This window comes from Penicillium concentricum (assembly GCF_028827145.1).
Source record: "Penicillium concentricum strain IBT 3081 chromosome Unknown utg000001l_segment0_segment0, whole genome shotgun sequence".
Taxonomy (NCBI): domain Eukaryota; kingdom Fungi; phylum Ascomycota; class Eurotiomycetes; order Eurotiales; family Aspergillaceae; genus Penicillium; species Penicillium concentricum.
The window spans coordinates 4,752,170-4,770,957 of NW_026622754.1; the positions used below are offsets into that span (position 1 = coordinate 4,752,170).

Sequence of the window (18,788 nt, forward strand, 5' to 3'; positions counted from 1 at the left end):
TACTCGAGGTACGATGTAGAGTCAGGGAAAGGATAATTGGTTAGAAGGTCTCAATATTTGTTCTTCTGGTAGTCTAATTGCATTGAGCACATATTTGGCCCTCTGGCTCAAACAAAGTCAACTCCGTTCTTCAAAGTACCAATCTGTGACACGCTAATGTTCATCTGATTACCAGGTCTGATAAACTGAGGAGGCTTGAGGCCGTTTCCAACTCCTAGTAAGTGTCAGCATGAGGCCTTCAGAGCTGCAAATCACCAATATCGACGTACCTCCAGGTGTTCCTGTCATGATAATACTTCCTTTCTGCAAGGTGGTGCCCGTCGACAGATAGGAGACTAGAGCGGCACAGTCAAATACCAAATCCGAAACGAGAGTGTCTTGGCGAAGCTCTCCGTCAACCTTAGTCTGTAGGCGCAGCTCACTCGGGTCCTTGATAAGATCCCTCCGTACAAGGCAGGGGCCGAGTGGTGCGAATGTATCGAACCCCTTGGAGAATCCCCACTGCGGAACTGGGCCAGCAATAGTGCGGTCGATCTGTAGCTTACGGGACGAGACGTCATTTCCAATCGTATAGGCAGCTACGTAACTGAGCGCATCCTCCTTGCTAACATCCTTAGCATCTTTTCCCATCACAAGGCACTGCAAATTATGTATATGATCAGCAATCGTTATAGGTTTTAGACAGAGCTTTATATAAGACTCACCAACTCTCCTTCATAATCTGCCTGTTCATCTTGAGCGATCTTAGGGATCTTCACACTCACATTGTGGTCAGTGACCGTCGTATTCGGCTTGAAGAAGATAGACGGTGTGGGTGGCGTCGAACGACCAGTCTCGCGGACTATTTGAGCCGTTAGTCTCTGGTTTTTTTGTCAAAGGTCCGTCGAATACTTACTGTGTGTAAGGTAGTTAAGTCCAACGCAACGTAGGATGGGGATATCTTGAGGAGTCAAAGGGCCGAGAAGTCTCGACACAGTCACAACTTCATCAGTAACACGGGTTTCGCCAGTAGTGTTATAGATATCTGAGCCCGTGATCACTTTGGCTTGCAGCTTGGTTTCTTCTGTAGTATCTCCAAGATCGAAGTCCGCCGATGGCATCACCGGCTCACCAATCAATGTGCGCCCATCTGTGGCGACGAATCGGATCAAACGCTCCCAGGCAACAGACATAATTGATTATTGGAAGATATTGAAGGAAAACTGAGTGAGTTGAAGGTATAGGTGGCAGAGAGCACACCCTAGGTTAGATTCCAATTTAAGTAAAGCCACCAGTCCTGGCCGGGATCACTTTCCTTCCATTAATTTCTCCGCCATTGAAAATCTCGGCAGTGCGAGGTGATTCATGCGCGTAGTTTCCCTATTTCGACGGCGATGCGGCAAATCTAGTTCACCCGCCAGGCCCACCTGGATTTCACTGGAAAACTCCCTGAAGTTCACCCCGCAAAAGTGAATGCCTAATTCCGGGGTTTATAGATGCTAGGCATGATTCTCTGTATCGAGCATCCATCCCTTTTTAAAGTCCGGTTTGACTATAATCCTTTCACGAGATGACCATCCAGCCAGCCGATATAAATCATTATCCTCAGTCAAAAAATGAAGAAGCTCCCTTCAGTGCAATGAATTACCATGTTGAACATGCTTCTCTTCCTATCGAGCGATCAAACGAAAAGGATGCATCGACCATCATAGGTGATGATCCTAACCACCCAGTCAACTGGCCCCGGTATAAGGTAAAGTTTCTGATCAGAGCAACCTTGGACTCTAAACTAACTGATCGTCCAGAGAAATATCAACCTGGGTCTAATCTCATTCCATGCCCTTATGACCAATTTCGTTGGCGCTGGAATCATTCCCGTCTATGCTACCCTCGCCGACAAGTTCGGTATCGAGATTCAGGATGTTAGCTACTTGACCTCGATTCATGTTCGTCACATAATATCCGCATCAAAACCGAGTCACTAGAAGCTAATCGACCCAAAGATTCTGTGTACCGGTCTTACACCCTTCTTTCTAGTCCCCCTTTCCACCAGATTTGGTCGCCGGCCTGTATGGCTTATCTCCACGCTGTTCACGGCGGTCTGTAATGTTGGGTGCGCAGAGAGCCAAAGTTATGCACCCATGTTGGTCTGCCGTATCCTAGGTTCTCTCATGTTGGGTGCTCCCATCGCTCTTGGACCTCCCGTTGTGATGGAATCGTTTGCAGAGCACGAACGTGGTCTCGCTTTGGGAACCTGGTCGTAAGTTTTCCCTGATTTCTTCCCATTTCCCATCTACATGAAAATGGCCTGCAGTGTATTGATTACTCACACGTCATTCTCACAGTGCTTTTGTCACACTTGGCCCTTTGACCGGTCCATTTGTCATGGGATTCGTTGCGGAGCGACTTGGATGGCAGTGGATCTATTGGATCTTCACCCTCATCAGCGGCGCACAATTTGTGTTATACTTTTTATTCAGCCCCGAGACGAGATATATTCAGCAAGAGAAATCAACCAGCAAGTCTGGCTTCATGAAGTTGATCACATTCTCGCGAATTGATCCCACTCCTTTCACCATCTCTGAAGTCATCCGGCCCTTCTCAATGGGGAAGCAAATGACCGTGCTGCTGCCTGTGCTTTCACACAGTATGATCTTCTGTCTCTCGGCTGCAATGCTGACAGTGGAGATCCCTCAGCTGTTCGCCACACGCTTTGAGCTTGGCCCGGAGCAAACAGGTATCCAATTCCTTGGTATCATCGTCGGCACCATCCTTGGTGAATTGTTCAACGCTGTGGTTCTCAGCCTGATGAACAGGCGAACATTCGAAAAGCAAAGGCACGCTGTGAATCCGAAGAATTACCTCGTTGCAAGTTATTTGGGCTTCGTCTCCATGATTGTTGGGTTGGTTGTCTTCTGTGTTCTATTGGGCAACACACTGCCTATGCACTACAAGGTGTCCCCGATCATTGGCATTGGTGTTGCAGGATTCGGAAACCAATTAGTGTCCAACTTTTTGATTAACTGTAAGTTTGAATGAGGTTATCTTGGTTGCTGAGACGGAAGCTGACAATTCAATTCATTCAGATATCATGCACATTCATTCGGATAACGCTGCTACTGCGTCGATCTTCTTGGGCTTCATTCGCCAGACATGGTGCTTCATCGGGCCTTTCTGGTTCCCTACCATGTTTGAAACCGTGGGTATTACAAACTGTGCTGGGCTTCTGTCCGCGCTGGTGGTCATAAGTGTCCTGCCTGTTGTTTGGTTGCACTGGAGGTCACGAAGCTAGAGAGTGGGAGATGTATATTCATAGGTTATAGATTATAAACTCAGGCATACACTATACTGGACTTCAAGCGTTTGACACCAAGGCTGCAATTTGTGTCAAATCTTCAAATCTATGCTGTCTTCAAGTTGGAAATGGCTTCGCAGACCTCCATATTCGAAATGAGAAGGCGGTGGAAAAGGCGGTCGGCTCAATTGCCCTTGCTCGGCCTACGTAAATAACCGGTTCCTCCAGGGCTTCTCTGTCACCTACCCCTCGTTCATTGCCCTTACGCCGTAATGTCTCGACACCGTATTAAGGATGTCGATTATGATGAAGACGATTTCTATGAGGATGATGATGCGCTAGCCGATCCCGAGGAACAGGAGTTTTTGCAACAGTGTACTACCGCTGTTTTGCAACAGCTCGGTGCGGGGCAACCGTCGGTGACCGCCACGAAACAAGAAGTCCAAGACGCGCTATGGCACTACTACAACGATATCGAGAAGTCGGTCAACTATTTGAGAGGTATGTTCAATTTGCACAGATACGCCACATCGCATGGCATTACTTATCGCCGAGTTCCGTGTTTGTTGTGAAATCCAGCTAACCGAAGCTCTACGTGCAGGCAAGAGAGAAAAGGAGGCCACGAAGCCGCAGAAATCGAAGATTCAACCAGGTAAGCAGTGTTCATGGAATAATTGTTGTCCTAAGGTGTCGTTGGGCTCGGGGTCTGGGGCACAAGATATTCTGCGCGCCCCGATCATGGGTACTGCGGTTGCTTGCAAATGAAAATGTGTGTACATCTGGTACAAATCCATCCGATGTAATCTCTAGAGGCTCGAGACTGATGCTATAGAAGATTGGACAACGTTCTAACAGGTCTTCCAGTGCCAGCATATCCCGCTCCTCCTTCTACGGCACACTTCTCGGCTGCCGACTTCTTTCGCGACTGTCCCTGGCTCAACGTCCCGTCTCATCGGAAAGCGGACATCCTAATTGAGCCGCTCTATCCACGTCTGGGGCTGCTGGGTGGTGCACCGGAGAGTGGTGGAAAAATTTCCAAATTGGCCGCCCTAGCTGCAGCCCGGAAGAAGAAAGAGGGTGAGAAGGCACCATCCCCGCTGGAGACTTCGACTCCATCAACTCCCGAACTCGAGCAACCAAAGACTTCCTCGCTTGATCATACGGGTACGTCGCGCTCCCTTCGTGACAGACTTGCGGCTAGTGGACGGTCCACACCAAAAGCTTCAGAGGGTCCTGGGTCTCTGCGTCGTTCGGCAAACCCAAGCTCTTCCTCGCATCCGACCCCGAAGCAGCCCGCATCTGAGACCAGAAAGCCATCGGTATCTGAAGTTTCTGAATCAATGCAAAGGGTTATGCTTGAAGCGAAAGAAGAACCAGAACCCGAGCAAACAGTGCCTACCATTCGAGCCCCACCCTCGACGTTTGCCAGCACTATCGTTGGCGCAGCAACGGGCCCGACAGCGGCTGAGCCCAGCCACTTACACTCCAACAGCTCAGACCTGCTGAGGATCTATGGACAGGATCATGCTGAACCTTTTGACTTTGCAGCACCGAGCCCCGACGATGTCGTTCTCAATGCACAAAACACAGCGAAAGGTTTGGCGATCCGCAAGAAGGTTTAAAGGCAATTGCCTAATAATATGTAGGTATGAAGTCGAAGTCAGCCGCATCGAAATCGGCAGCGGTGAAGAAAGGCCAGTCTGATCTGGCAGGTGGTATGAAGGAGATGTCAGTGGAAGACAAAGTGAGCGTCAAGAGCAAGAATCTTGATGTTCTATCAGAGTACAAGAAGTCCACCCGCAAGCGATCTGCAAACTTTGTGGTTATTGGTGAGTCGATCTCCACTGGCGAGAAGATCCGGACGTGGACTGACTCATAAAATATAGGTCACGTTGATGCTGGAAAGAGCACTCTCATGGGACGGTTATTAGCAGACCAAGGTGCTATCGACCAAAGGACTCTAGATAGGTATCGTCGAGAGGCCGAGAAGATCGGCAAGGGCTCATTCGCGCTAGCCTGGGTCCTCGACCAAGGGTCGGAGGAAAGAGCACGAGGCGTGACGATAGATATCGCCACCAATAAGTTTGAGACCGACAAGACAGCCTTTACGATTGTTGATGCACCAGGTCACCGTGACTTTGTCCCAAACATGATTGCTGGTGCCAGTCAGGCAGACTTTGCTGTTCTAGTCATCGATTCCGGTGTGGGTAATTTCGAATCGGGGTTAAAGGGCCAGACTAAAGAGCACGCTCTGCTGGTACGCAGCATGGGCGTTCAAAAAATTGTGGTGGCTGTGAACAAGATGGATACCGTGCAATGGGATCATGAACGATTCGAGGAGATTGAACAGCAGATCTCCGCATTCTTGACAACTGCTGGCTTCCAGGACACCAACATTTCGTTTGTGCCGTGTTCAGGAGTTCTAGGAGACAACATTTCTCGGCGGACTGACGACCCTCATGCATCCTGGTACACAGGTCGCACATTGATTGAAGAACTGGAAACCTCGGAGCCATATACACATGCTCTCGAAAAGCCTTTGCGTATGACGATTGGCGATGTTTTCCGAGGTGGCGTGCAAAATCCGCTTTCCATCTCTGGCCGCATCGACGCAGGCAGCTTGCAGATGGGCGACCAAATCCTGACTATGCCTAGTGGTGAAACAGCAACAGTGCGCAGTTTGGAGGTGGACAACGAACCGAGTGATTGGGCCGTAGCTGGTCAAAATGTCGTTTTACATATCGCCAATATCGACCCTATTCACCTCCGTTCCGGTGATGTTGTCTGCCGTCCTTCATCTCCCATTCCTACTATCACTTCTTTCACCGCCAAGGTTCTGGCCTTCGAACATCTGATGCCCATGCAAGTGGATGTGCACCGTGGACGTCTACATGTGCCTGGTCGCATCAGCAAGCTGGTTGCCTCTCTGGACAAAGCGTCTGGAGCGGCTATCAAGAAACGCCCTAAAATTGTGGGTCCAGGTGTGGTGGCGCGTGTTGTGGTTGAAATGGAACAAGCTGTTCCTCTGGAAGCACCGACCAGGATTGTCCTGCGCGCGGGAGGCTCAACAGTGGCTGCTGGTTTATTAGAATGATATTTCCAGCTTTCTTAGTCAAAATCCATCCCATTCATCATTTTTGCCTCAACTTCTCATTGGTAGCACATGTAGAATTTCCGGCCGCCATGTTAAAATATATATATCACAAATATGGTACTCTATTCATTGACTTGACTCGTCGATGATGGTTGTATGGAGTATATGATTTCAGATATTATTCGAGAAAGAATTTCAAGGTCAATTATTGAATGAATTATTGGATTGTGCACAAGTAGTGCCATTAGAGTTAGACTCATAGGCTGTATACTAAATGGTCAGGGCACGGTGCTCTGTGCCACGCCCTCGGGAGATCCCCGGGCCAAAAGCCCACAATATACTGCTCAATCTAGATGCCACTTGTCATCAATCAAGGCCGTTTCAATTTACTCCGGAGCATAGAGCCATGTAGCAACACGTGGTCAGTAGAAAAGACATGAGTCAACCGGGTAAACCAAAGTGAGTACGGAGTAGATCGCGCGAGTTTCCTGAAGGGGGCGAACACTTGGCCCCTTCTAGCAAGTTCGATCATTTGGCAGTCGTTGATTGGTGGAAGCCCTGAGTAGTCCGTGGATATACCCCTGCCGCTAGACTACTTTGGGGAGCAACTTCCTGGTGAAGAAGGCGGTGTGGCTGCAGGGTAATTTCTGAGTCAGCGGTTACCGGACAGTAGCCAGCCAATCAGCGCCGGAGAAGTGACCTGAACTGGGAAAAGGCCAGCATGGCCGCTGGGCCGCATCCGTGTACAAGAAGTCCTCTTTCTTCGATTCTTCTCCAAACCATTCTCCCATTTCCTCACTTCGCCCCGGGTCCCTTTCCCGCATATCATCGACTAACATAAGGGTTCATAGAGTCAACACGCCTTGTGTTTACTCGTCTGCGCAGCTGTTTAGATCGGCACGCGCGAAGCTTCCATAACCACAGCTTCTTTGTTGTGTTGAAAAAAGGACTTCGATCCACCTATACATACACCCTTCACAATGGCTCGCCTATCCGCACGCGATGGGGCGTCCAAGCCCTTCGCCTGGACCACCATCTTCTACCTTCTCTTCGTCCTCATCGCGCCTCTCGCGTTCTTTGGAAACACCGCCAACGCCCAGGATGATAACTCACCCGAGAGCTACGGCAATGTTATTGGTATTGATTTGGGAACCACATACTCGTACGTTTTCTCAGTCTCAGATCCATTGATGTTGTATGAGACAGGTTGCTAACTTTGAATGCAGTTGTGTTGGTGTGATGCAGAACGGCAAGGTCGAGATTCTTGTCAACGATCAAGGAAACCGTATTACCCCGTCCTACGTTGCTTTCACCGATGAGGAGCGCCTCGTTGGTGACGCCGCCAAGAACCAATATGCCGCCAACCCCGAGCGCACCGTCTTCGATATCAAGTAAGCTTCCACTACACCCATCACAACAAGAATTCAGCACTAACGCATTGCAGGCGTATGATTGGTCGCAAGTTTGATGACAAGGACATCCAGAAGGACGTCAAGAACTACCCCTTCAAGGTCGTCAAGAAGGATGGCAAGCCCCAGGTCAAGGTCGACGTTAACCAGTCCGCTAAGACCTTCACCCCCGAGGAGATCTCCGCCATGATCCTCGGTAAGATGAAGGAGATTGCCGAGAGCTTCTTGGGCAAGACTGTCACCCACGCCGTTGTTACCGTTCCCGCCTACTTCAACGACGCCCAGCGTCAGGCCACCAAGGATGCCGGTACCATCGCCGGTCTCAACGTCCTCCGTGTTGTCAACGAGCCCACCGCCGCTGCTATCGCCTACGGTCTTGATAAGACCGGTGACGAGCGCCAGGTCATTGTTTACGATCTTGGTGGTGGTACCTTCGATGTGTCTCTTCTGTCTATTGATAACGGTGTCTTCGAGGTTCTGGCTACCGCTGGTGACACTCACCTTGGTGGTGAGGATTTCGACCACCGTGTCATGGAGTACTTCGTCAAGCAGTACAACAAGAAGAACAACACCGATGTCAAGAAGGATCTCAAGGCTATGGGTAAGCTCAAGCGCGAGGTCGAGAAGGCCAAGCGTACTCTGTCTTCCCAGATGTCCACTCGCATTGAAATCGAGGCTTTCCACAATGGCGAGGATTTCTCCGAGACCCTGACTCGCGCTAAGTTCGAGGAGATCAACATTGATCTGTTCAAGAAGACCCTCAAGCCTGTTGAGCAGGTTCTGAAGGACGCTAAGGTCAAGAAGTCCGAGGTCGATGACATCGTTCTTGTTGGTGGTTCCACCCGTATCCCTAAGGTTCAGGCTCTTCTCGAGGAGTTCTTCGCTGGCAAGAAGGCCAGCAAGGGTATCAACCCCGATGAGGCCGTTGCCTTCGGTGCTGCCGTTCAGGGTGGTATTCTCTCCGGTGATGACTCCATGGTCGATATGGTTCTTATGGATGTCAACCCCCTTACTCTCGGTATCGAGACCACTGGCGGTGTGATGACCAAGCTCATTCCCCGTAACACTGTCATCCCTACCCGCAAGTCGCAGATTTTCTCGACTGCTGCCGACAACCAGCCCACCGTCTTGATCCAGGTGTTTGAGGGTGAGCGCTCGATGACTAAGGATAACAACATGCTCGGCAAGTTCGAGTTGACCAACATTCCTCCCGCTCCCCGTGGCGTTCCCCAGATCGAGGTCGCCTTCGACCTCGATGCCAATGGAATTCTCAAGGTTAGCGCCTCCGATAAGGGCACTGGCAAGGCCGAGTCTATCACTATCACCAACGACAAGGGTCGTCTGTCCCAGGAGGAGATCGACCGCATGGTCCAGGAGGCCGAGCAATACGCCGAGGAGGATAAGGCCATCAAGGGCAAGATCGAGGCCCGTAACGGCCTTGAGAACTACGCCTTCAGCCTGAAGAACCAGGTCAACGATGAGAACGGTCTGGGTGGCCAGATCGATGAGGATGACAAGCAGTCCATCCTCGATGCCGTGAAGGAGGTCAACGACTGGCTCGAGGACAACGCCGCCACCGCTACCATGGAGGACTTTGAGGAGCAGAAGGAGCAGCTTTCCGGTGTGGCTTACCCCATCACCAGCAAGCTGTACGGCTCCGCTTCTCCCCCTGAGGATGATGACGAGCCCCTTGACCACGACGAACTGTAAAATTATCTTTGAGGCATTATTCATGGAGTTCCACTTTTTTTTTCTCTTGCTTGAGTCCCTTTTTGTGTTTGAATCTACTCGGGGCACTGTTTGTGTCCCATCCAACTTTTAGGCCCGGTTGAACGCCGGCTAAGAATACAATACAATGATACCTTGCATTTTGTATTAAAGATGCCTTTTGTAGTGCTGCAACGACTGGCAAGCCCATATAAATCTTTGGTCAAAGTGAATACCTTGTATGTTGTGTAAATACGACCTCTATTTTTGTTGAGCCACAAACGCCTGAATAGTTTCCGCAACAACCTGATGATCATCCTCCTGCTTCAACCCACTAACAACAACAACACCAATAATCCCATCAACACCGTGCACGCGAATCGGGTAGCCACCGCCATGGATAGCATATTCATCCGCAACAGCACCTCCAGTGGCACTTGGAACAGCATACTTCTTAACAAAAGCAGCCTCGATCTGGTCCGCCGAGGCGCCAGCCGCGAGCCCACTAATAGTCTTCTGTCGCATAGCCCAGCTCGAGACACCCCACCGAAGCACGGTGTTGCGCTTCCGTCGCACCCAGTTCTCGTTGTCCGGGATTGTGCCGCTCTCCGTCACAGACTGGAACACCACATGGAGCGGGGCTCCGCCGGCAAGCGCAATGGAGATCAGGGCGGGTTTGCGCTGTCCGTTCGGGAGACGGAGGACTCGGTCCCTTAGTGCATTTCCTAGTTGCCAAGCGGTGTCTGCTGTGAACTTGTGAAAGGTTTGGTCCGTGCTTAATTCTTGCGCGATTAGGACTTGCGGCTGTTTCTTGATTAGCTTTCGGGGTTCAGCTTGTTGGGAGACGAGACTCACGTCTGTGCTGGGCGCGGAAAGAGCCATGATGTATGAGATTAATTTGGTAAATGGTGAAGAAAAGTTGAGAGTAATGGGGGGATCAAATGGTATTTCTATGTGGAGATGGTAAGGGTGGACCTTCCTCTCATTGTATCGGTGACGTCGCCGAGATCTAGACCTGTGGACTTTGGTATATTGATTGACTCAGCATTTATTCTCACCATTCCTCACGATGTTCATATATAGATCGGCAAACTTGCCGAAAATACCCCTCCTTGACAAAATCCATCTCCCGCATTCCTCTTCAACATGACACTCTCAATAACTTAGGTCCCTATGCCCCCCAAACGAGCCTGCGATACCTGTATCTCCCGCAAAGTGAAATGCAGCGGCTCTTGGCCCTGCGATACCTGTTGCGGCGCATTACAGCGGGTTAATTGTACGTATCTGAGGCCTGCACAAAGGAGGGGTCCGAAATCTCGACGAGTAGCAAACCACCGAGCAACCGACTCCCCAGAGATCCAATCTACAGGGTATCCGCAAAATGACCAAGAAAATACATATGTGAAAAATGCTAGCGATGAGGGTGATTCCTTATCTACCCCATCCTGCAGCTCCCAGCGCATTCCAAAGACAATTTTTGCGTCAGTAATCCGTCTGTATCAGCAATATTCATATGGCGTCTGGCCTGTAGTCAATGCAGAAGTTCTTTTAGGAAGGCTCGAGGATATATATCCAGAAAGACTTGACTACAATGCTGGGAACACTTCCTGTCTCATCATGGCCGTCTGTGCCGCCACGATGGCTCAGTTGCATCTTGACCCCTTGGTAGATGGATCCCGGACAGTGGATAGCACCACAATGGCCCAAGCTTGTTTACGAATGCGTGCAAGTTGTGATAACCATGGAGCAAATCTGGGTGTCAGAAGCGTTCTGGTGTCCTTCTTTTTGCATGTGTACCACGCCAAGGTCAACCAACAAAATTCGGCAATGATGTTCATCAAAGAGGCCATGGCCGGAGCTCACATTCTGCGATTGAATGAAGAACTCTCACACGGGGAAGATGAGTTGATAGCAAATAAGGCCTTGGTCTTCCCCTTGCTTTGGGTATCAGAGAGGTACGCTGGAACCTCCGAATTCGCAGAGCAACTTATTGACTTTCCACAGAGGTTACTCATTGCACTTAGGTCTCTCTCCTTCATATATTGACCTCCCTAATTTACTAGATCTGGAGACAAATACACATGTTGATGTTCATGCCCAAGGGTTGATAGAGCTCGTCAAGCTCTTTATTGCATTTGATCAAATCTCGGTTCGGCGCAACTCGCGTCTTGGGATCACTATGGCTGCCCATCTGACCGATACCGAAGCGAAGGTTGCCTCACTATGCTTCAGCATGGCCAATCGCGTTTCAACCCGAACGGCAGACTATCACATCACACGGGAGTGGATGAGGACCATTCTCTGGCAGGAGGCACTTACTATGGGCTTGCTGTCCTCTTCAGCATGCACATCCGTCTTGGAGTTTGGATTTCCAGCGCAGGTTGGCCGTGCCTTACTGCAGTCCTTGCGTGGATTCAGCGAGACGGATTTGCTTCCATTGGGACGAGACCAGGCTAGTAGCTTTGATATAAAAGAAACACAGACGATGGCTGATGTCATTTTGCAGGTATTGAAATGCTTTGAAGTCGCCAACTCGCTGGCGGACACGGTTCTTTTGTCCCCACAGAGAAGAAGCTCTCGGCTCGAACTAGGACCACAGGACTTTCTGCATGCATTGTATCAGAAGATTGTCCCCTTTCTCGAGCAGGATACTATGTTGAAGTCAATCCTTCGTGCTAAAACTGCTGAAGCCCTAGTCGCGGCTCCAGCTCGCCTGCTGACAATTGGGGAGGATGATACGGGCCTACATTCGGGCAAAGATGGACCTGGTGGCCAGGCTCAGATTTCCGGATACACACCAAACAGCGCGCTCGATGGGCACAATGAATTGGCGCCAGATTTCTTGGATTGGCTACAACAATCGGATCTTCAGATAATCTAATATCAATCTCAATGACATTCTCACCGCATCATTCTGTGATCTGAAGCACGATCCGCCCCGAAATATCACCCTTCTCCATCTCCTCATATATCTGAGGCAAATCCTTGAACGGCCGAATGTTGACCACAGGATTAACAATACCACGTCGTACCAGATCAACAGCTTCCATGCATTCCTTCAGCGAGCCCACTAGATTACCCGTGATCTTGAGGCCCTTGATCACAATCGTACAGATAGGAGTCTCCAACGTTGGCCTTCCCGGGGGAATACCCACACAACTCAAAGTACCGCCAACCCGCAGCATATCACAAGCATGTGCAAACGCCTTTGCATTACCTGCTGTCACGACAGCAGCATGTGCACCCAACCCAGTAATCTCTTGCACCCTCTTGACGGGGTCCTCGGTGGCGAAGTCGATAAATTCCTGCGCGCCGAGACCTTTGACAAAGTTCCCCTTACCGGGACCAGTGTCGACGCCAATTACCAGGGCCCCCTGGGCTCTTGCATATTGAACTGGACACTGTCAGCCGACTGCAACTCTGCCTCCAAGCTTAGCCACAAAAAGACATAGGCATACATACCAGCCAAATGTCCGAGGCCACCTCCGGCCCCAACAACCACCAACCAATTGCCCGGACGAACATTCGCATTCAAGACGGCCTAACCAACCATGACTTAGCACAAAATCACACACACAAAAATACCCAACCCACCTTATAAGCAGTCAAACCCGCACAAAGCACCGGCCCCATGACCTTCGGATCAACATCATCAGGCAAAATTGTCAAGTAATCCGCATCGAGCGTAATATACTGCTGAAAACAGCCATCCTCATGGTGAAGATGGTTCGTACTCGCAACACAATACTGCTCTGTACCCGCAAGACAGAACTCGCAGCGTCGACAGATGCGGCTCGCGAACCGGATCCCAACCAGTCCGCCGACTTTCAGACCCGCAGAGTGCGTGATATCCGGTCCAAGGGCGACCACCCGGCCGATTCCTTCATGGCCGCCCACGTGTGGTAGTTTGATCTTTGTGATCGGGTTGCCGTCTGGTCCAGCTGCGGTACCAGCTTTGGTGTGTAGATCTGTTGGTGTGTTAGACTGGGTCTTGTTGAGAGATAACACCTGGTGTAGCGCTGGTTGGACCATTTGACAGTATACATACCGCTCTGGCAGACGCCGGTGTAGAGCACTTTGGCGAGGACTTCGTTGCGTCCCGGGATTGGAACGGGGTAGTCTGTTTCGAACTCTACTTGGCCGCCCAGTGAACGGACGAGGGCGACTGTTTGGGTCTGTGGAATGTCGAGGCCGTTCATTGTTATGGATATTACCTTGCTGAGGAGATATTGGATGGAATATGGAGTGTGTTTTGAAGAGACTGGATTCTAGGTATCACACGGGCGACATGGCTATATTTATATTCAAAACTCGAGTCTCCATTGCATTGCAGGTGTTAGTTCAAGACAGACTCGGATAAATAGAGTACACCAAAACCAAGTACCGTTCACTATTGGTAGACTGGGAAAAAGAACATAGATGTGACACTGCATGAAGTCATGCTAATTCTCCGAGTCAATTCTCCGTGGGCGGGCGCAATGCAGATCTCCTCACCTAGGGATGTCTACAAATAGAAAAGAAGAGAATCTGTGTGTTTAATTAACTATCTGACCTTGGGGAGCCTTGCCCTTTTTTTTTTCTTTTCTTGAAATGTGACGCTTCAAATCGCTATCCACAAGCAAACCGGGGTATGTACAATCGCAATAATTTCAGTCCATGTCCGGATACGCCATAACCTCACCAGTAACGCCAAGGTCAAGAAACCAGACTCCACGCCCCCAACACCATTCCTAACGTATGTACAATGCGAAGCCGAAAGTCCTGGCTAAAAGAAAACAATCGTAATCCAGATAGTCATGCGCTCTCAGAGGAATATCGGGTATTTCGTTAAATATTAACATCGTCCAAATGTACTGCACGGGCGTAAGAACCCTTTGTTGGGGTCAAAGGTGATATTTGTGAATCTCCAGTTTCAATATCCCTGCGTACCCTGTGGGCATGAGGACTGGAGTGGGGAGTGGTGAGCGGAGTGACGAACAACTCGCCGTTCTTCTTACGCATCCAATGTACGCGCAAGTGATCGAGGGCGGTCTTGAAATCGTCGAGGATGACAGTGTCACAGAGACATTTAAAGATGAAGGATAGCTGGGATGGTGAGTGATGTGGAAAATGGAAATCAGATGGGAGAGGGGGACGTACTTTCCAGAAGGGCTCGACACCTGTTGGGAGCAAGCTGGAAAATGCATTCAGCACGCTGCAGGTATCCACAATCATGAAAATAATTGACAGGCACATTGCCGCCAACATGATTCCGAAGCGTGGGCTGACTACTACTAGCTCCCATAATCCGAAGTTGTATTCGCGCTTGATCGTCCAGAATAAGCTGGCCGTGGTGAAGATCCACCATGGATCGCTGTTGACAGACGATGTTAGGATGAAAGGGATCCAAATAGGATAAAGCAATAGGGAAAGACGAACCGAAATAATGGCTCCATTGGCCTAGTCGTCAAGAAAATCTTATTGATATTGTTGAAGTATGTGAAGTTGGCATAGATTTCCAAACCCCAATAGGGCCAGCAGAGAATCACAGTGGTAATGTAGATGAGTGAGACCTTTCGCGATAGGAATGGGCGATTCTTCATCCAGGCGATAACATTATGCAGGGCCCAGGAGATGTTAAGACCGATCGCGGTCACGGATAGATACCAGCCGTAGACCGGCTCATGTGGGAAGATAAAAGTACCATGGGCCATAGCCAGAATGAGCTATATTCAAAGCAGAGATTAGTGAATCTGTTGAGCCGATAAATGAGGGTCAGCTTTTTGCCTTTCACCTACCTCGGCGAAAATCAGCTTATGCAAGAGAATATGTGACTTCATATTGGCAACAGTGATAGCGGCCATAATGAGTAGACTTCCAACCATCAGACCCTGGCCCCAAGCTTCGAGGATCAGGGCATCAGGCTCGGTGGGCTTCGAAATGTGATCGGTAGCCATCGTGAACTGTATTCATGTCAAGCGTGGGTGGTTGCTTAGGAGTATTGTGGAGAGTAAACAAGGATTGGGCGAATGAGATGAAAGAAGAAGGGGGTTTAGGGTAGAGAGGTGTAGAAGAAAATGAAGCGCAACTTTCATGAAGACATATCATAAAAAGAGCCGCTCTCGCACAAACGCGACATTACTAGGGTTTCCAAGTGAAGAGGGAGGAGATTTATCATTTATAATGCACTCCGTACCTAAGCACGCCAATTTTAACCGTAAGATATTCCTTGTCTTTTTTGGCTAATTCAACCCGCAAAAAGTAATTTGCGCCACTCAACGGTCTAAGGGCGTTAACTCTACAGGGGGTATAGGGTATATAAGGGGGCAATTAGGGATAACTTTGAAGACTCAACCACCAATGCCTCAATACTCTTTATTATTGTCCAGGTCATTGCCATTGTGTAAAAGAAAACCCATAAACTCGAGGATATTTCCCCATGACTCGGATGTCCGTGCCTGCGGAGAAACGGAGGTGGCGTTCACGGGAGATTCGAGCTAAACTAGTGCACGGTGTTTGCTTTGCTTTGCTTTTTTTTTTTTTTGCATTTAAGAATGGTGAAATAGTTTTGCTAATAAAGATGTTCAGGGATAAGAATATAACACAAATAATTTAAAGAATTTGAAGAACAGAACATTGAACATAAAGCGCACAAACGTAAATAATATAAGAAACTTTAATGGTCAGACCTTTGTATTCTAATATTCCCGCTATTTCTCCGTTCACAACTCCTAACTGGTAGGTCATTCGAGCCGAGCTTTTAGACAATGGAACTTGTTTCACAATTTTCTTTGTGATATCACTCCACAGGTTCATGTTGACTGGATACCATGTGCTATGACTGCCGTGAAGTCCGTGAAGTCTGGGGTACCAATGGAGCGTCTACCGAAATCAGACCTCAAAAACATTCCCGAGTGATCTAATTGCACAAATTTTTGTGATCGCGTGGTCTATATAAAATTGAGCAGTGTGAAGTCCGTAACCACCTTGGCCAAAGAACCCAGCCACACACATTTCGTGGCTCTTTTCATTTCGGTGTCAGCACACTTCTTGAGAGTGCTGTCTTTAGCTGAAATTGTTAGTTCAGCCACCCACTATCCGGAATACGTTTGGACTAATCATATAACCGTCACCCCTAGTGCGAAGAATAAGTGGAAATAGGCAGTCAACCCCGGATCTCCTTGACATCCCAGCCGACACACCGGGATACGGCTGGCTACCCCAGTGTCCCTGCCCTTACCCGTAGACTGTTTGTGGACATAGGCGTTTGATATACGAGAAAATTAATTTTAAACACGTGTGTTGGGGGCCTTTGGCGGCCTAGGGTGATCTTTCCTTCCCCTTTCTCTCTCCCGTAACTCCGCTAGTGAAAGCACAATCTTTCTCTCCATAAAAATCCATTATTATGTAACATTCCATAGAGCATATTCTAGCGACAAGAAATATTTCTTGGTCAAAGAAGCATTTCATAGCATTTCCATAGTGAGAATAAAGGTCCATATGAGTTGACAGTACAAAAGAAAATTGACTTTACAGTAATGAAGTTATGCAATTTCTCTGCCCCCATCTTGCCATACCTGCTATCTCTTCCTTCAAAAACCGGATGATGGTTGTCACCCTTGTTCAAAAAAAAAAAGCCCGTAACCGATTTCCGGTGCAAGTCGGAGGCTTTCCTCCGACGGCCATACAGCCCGACCATTGCTCTTCATCGTGGAGTCTGGCTTCTCGCTATGATGTGTGGCATGGTCAAAGTCCATGCTAGCCCAATCCTTCACATAGCCATGACTGGTAAAATGAGTACCACGACGATGTTGTTCTTCATCTTTATAGCAAATGGTGCTATGATACCCTATATGATCTTTCTGTCGTCGGCCATTGATGCTAGTAGTATTGTGGAGCTCAGACCTGCAAACTGATTAGCTGTGAATGAGTGACATGGGGGCCATAGGTGAATAAAGCAGCACGGTTCTCATACAAGAATGAAAGTATAACTGATGAAGACTGCCTTGGGATAGATATTCCTGTCCCTTGCTGTTTGATATGCCAAGGCAATGATCTTGTGCAGTCGTTCCTCACTCCTTGGGTATATTCTTGTGGAAGTAATACTTCACCATGTTGACCGTCGACATGTTGAAATTTAGCTGGGAGGGACCAGGCTCAGATCTTGAGGGCAAGAGAGGATAAGGGAAATGGGTAAAGAACGGTATCAAACACTATAAAGAATAAGAATATAGTAACTAAATCTTTAAATAAGAAGTAAGGAGCAAAAGGTAATCTTGTCAAGTCCAGTAGTTTATAACTTGGCCTCAATAACTATATCATGTCTCAATAAACCATGCGTTTCAAAATTCTCTCACTTTGTATACCTCTCTCTTTGACAAACTGACTTTGCTCTGAGCCCATTGAAAACACCATGAAAGATTCAATCAGAAATCACTCAGTCTGAGCTATGATTGTAATATCTCATCCCCAAACGAGCATGGAAAAGGCCATCGCCTAACTAATCTCAGGTTCCCTGGATATATAGGTTTTGCGCACGTTGAGCTGGGCGCGAAGATATGAGCCAATATCAACGTTTCTAAAGTGATTTAAACCTTCCTAGCTCTTGTACCTCCGGAAATCTATTGTGCACTAGTGCTGCATAGGGCACAAGTGTCTGCTGGGAGTCCACGTGACCTCTGTGGTTTGCTCCCAGAAGATGCAGTTCTTCGTAGATAGTTTTCCTCTTTCCTCAATCCCCTCGATATTTCCAGGTCCTACATTACTGTAGCTCTCTGGACCTATCTCCAAGTTGCCCCACCCGTGGAAGTTGTTAGGGATCCGCCTAGAAGAAGGGCTTATAAGGGAGGGGATGCCCCCTTTTGAATCAAACGAGTGAGATGCTCTTTGCTCAATGTTGCGCTCGATGCTTTCCTCAAAGTCGGAGAATCGACCCTCTGCTCAGCATATTCTTGAATCTGAATGGATGGTCAAATGCGCTCTGCCCGAGTACGAGAAAATTCGCATCACTCACCCCCAGCAGGGGTTTTAGTAATCGGTATGTCATTTGAATCATGACGAACAGAAGACTAAGTAGCGGAAAATGCGATGTACACAAGTGCTTTGTGCAGCTGAAATCAGAAAAATGCCTATATCTTCCAAGATGAAACGACCTACCGTGTTGCCGGTAGTTTCGGCAATTTCAGCCTGAAACTCACAGCCAAAGAAACTGCAATTGATCGTCACGCTGATCGTTCAAACCCGAGCCTTCACTGTGGGCAACTGTCGTATCTTGATTCATATCCTCACTATCTATACCGTCTTGATAGTTCCCCTGTCGGCATCA

The 18,788-nt window shown here is 48.8% G+C and overlaps 8 protein-coding genes across 8 annotated transcripts; 4 read left to right on the forward strand and 4 right to left on the reverse strand.

Annotated features, from left to right (window-relative positions):
• Positions 1–107: 107 nt before the first annotated feature.
• On the reverse strand, positions 108–1,172 carry N7517_001812 (fumarylacetoacetate hydrolase family protein; the record flags this gene model as incomplete). Its single annotated transcript, XM_056719542.1, has 4 exons — positions 108–214; positions 270–639; positions 705–841; positions 896–1,172. 4 exons carry the CDS (start codon positions 1,170–1,172, stop codon positions 108–110), a joined length of 891 nt encoding a protein of 296 aa, XP_056583677.1.
• Positions 1,173–1,618: 446 nt separating this feature from the next.
• Positions 1,619–3,271, forward strand: N7517_001813 (Translation elongation/initiation factor/Ribosomal beta-barrel; the record flags this gene model as incomplete). Its single annotated transcript, XM_056719543.1, has 5 exons — positions 1,619–1,732; positions 1,785–1,925; positions 1,983–2,239; positions 2,325–3,004; positions 3,066–3,271. 5 exons carry the CDS (start codon positions 1,619–1,621, stop codon positions 3,269–3,271), a joined length of 1,398 nt encoding a protein of 465 aa, XP_056583678.1.
• Positions 3,272–3,546: 275 nt separating this feature from the next.
• Positions 3,547–6,368, forward strand: N7517_001814 (putative translation elongation factor EF-1 subunit; the record flags this gene model as incomplete). The annotated part of the gene is made up of 5 exons (XM_056719544.1): positions 3,547–3,775; positions 3,876–3,926; positions 4,139–4,870; positions 4,921–5,103; positions 5,161–6,368. The coding sequence occupies 5 exons, from the start codon at positions 3,547–3,549 to the stop codon at positions 6,366–6,368; spliced, it is 2,403 nt and encodes an 800-aa protein (XP_056583679.1).
• Positions 6,369–7,348: 980 nt separating this feature from the next.
• On the forward strand, positions 7,349–9,487 carry bipA (Hsp70 family ATPase KAR2; the record flags this gene model as incomplete). Its single annotated transcript, XM_056719545.1, has 3 exons — positions 7,349–7,530; positions 7,595–7,759; positions 7,813–9,487. 3 exons carry the CDS (start codon positions 7,349–7,351, stop codon positions 9,485–9,487), a joined length of 2,022 nt encoding a protein of 673 aa, XP_056583680.1.
• A 258-nt stretch (positions 9,488–9,745) lies between these two features.
• N7517_001816 (DUF967 domain protein) lies at positions 9,746–10,366 on the reverse strand (the record flags this gene model as incomplete). Its single annotated transcript, XM_056719546.1, has 2 exons — positions 9,746–10,288; positions 10,340–10,366. 2 exons carry the CDS (start codon positions 10,364–10,366, stop codon positions 9,746–9,748), a joined length of 570 nt encoding a protein of 189 aa, XP_056583681.1.
• Positions 10,367–11,101: 735 nt separating this feature from the next.
• On the forward strand, positions 11,102–12,365 carry N7517_001817 (putative C6 transcription factor; the record flags this gene model as incomplete). Its single annotated transcript, XM_056719547.1, has 2 exons — positions 11,102–11,439; positions 11,489–12,365. 2 exons carry the CDS (start codon positions 11,102–11,104, stop codon positions 12,363–12,365), a joined length of 1,215 nt encoding a protein of 404 aa, XP_056583682.1.
• A 28-nt stretch (positions 12,366–12,393) lies between these two features.
• Positions 12,394–13,683, reverse strand: N7517_001818 (zinc-dependent alcohol dehydrogenase; the record flags this gene model as incomplete). The annotated part of the gene is made up of 4 exons (XM_056719548.1): positions 12,394–12,878; positions 12,947–13,025; positions 13,079–13,452; positions 13,533–13,683. 4 exons carry the CDS (start codon positions 13,681–13,683, stop codon positions 12,394–12,396), a joined length of 1,089 nt encoding a protein of 362 aa, XP_056583683.1.
• A 628-nt stretch (positions 13,684–14,311) lies between these two features.
• On the reverse strand, positions 14,312–15,420 carry N7517_001819 (uncharacterized protein; the record flags this gene model as incomplete). The annotated part of the gene is made up of 4 exons (XM_056719549.1): positions 14,312–14,569; positions 14,624–14,837; positions 14,903–15,189; positions 15,262–15,420. 4 exons carry the CDS (start codon positions 15,418–15,420, stop codon positions 14,312–14,314), a joined length of 918 nt encoding a protein of 305 aa, XP_056583684.1.
• Between the last annotated feature and the right edge of the window lie 3,368 nt (positions 15,421–18,788).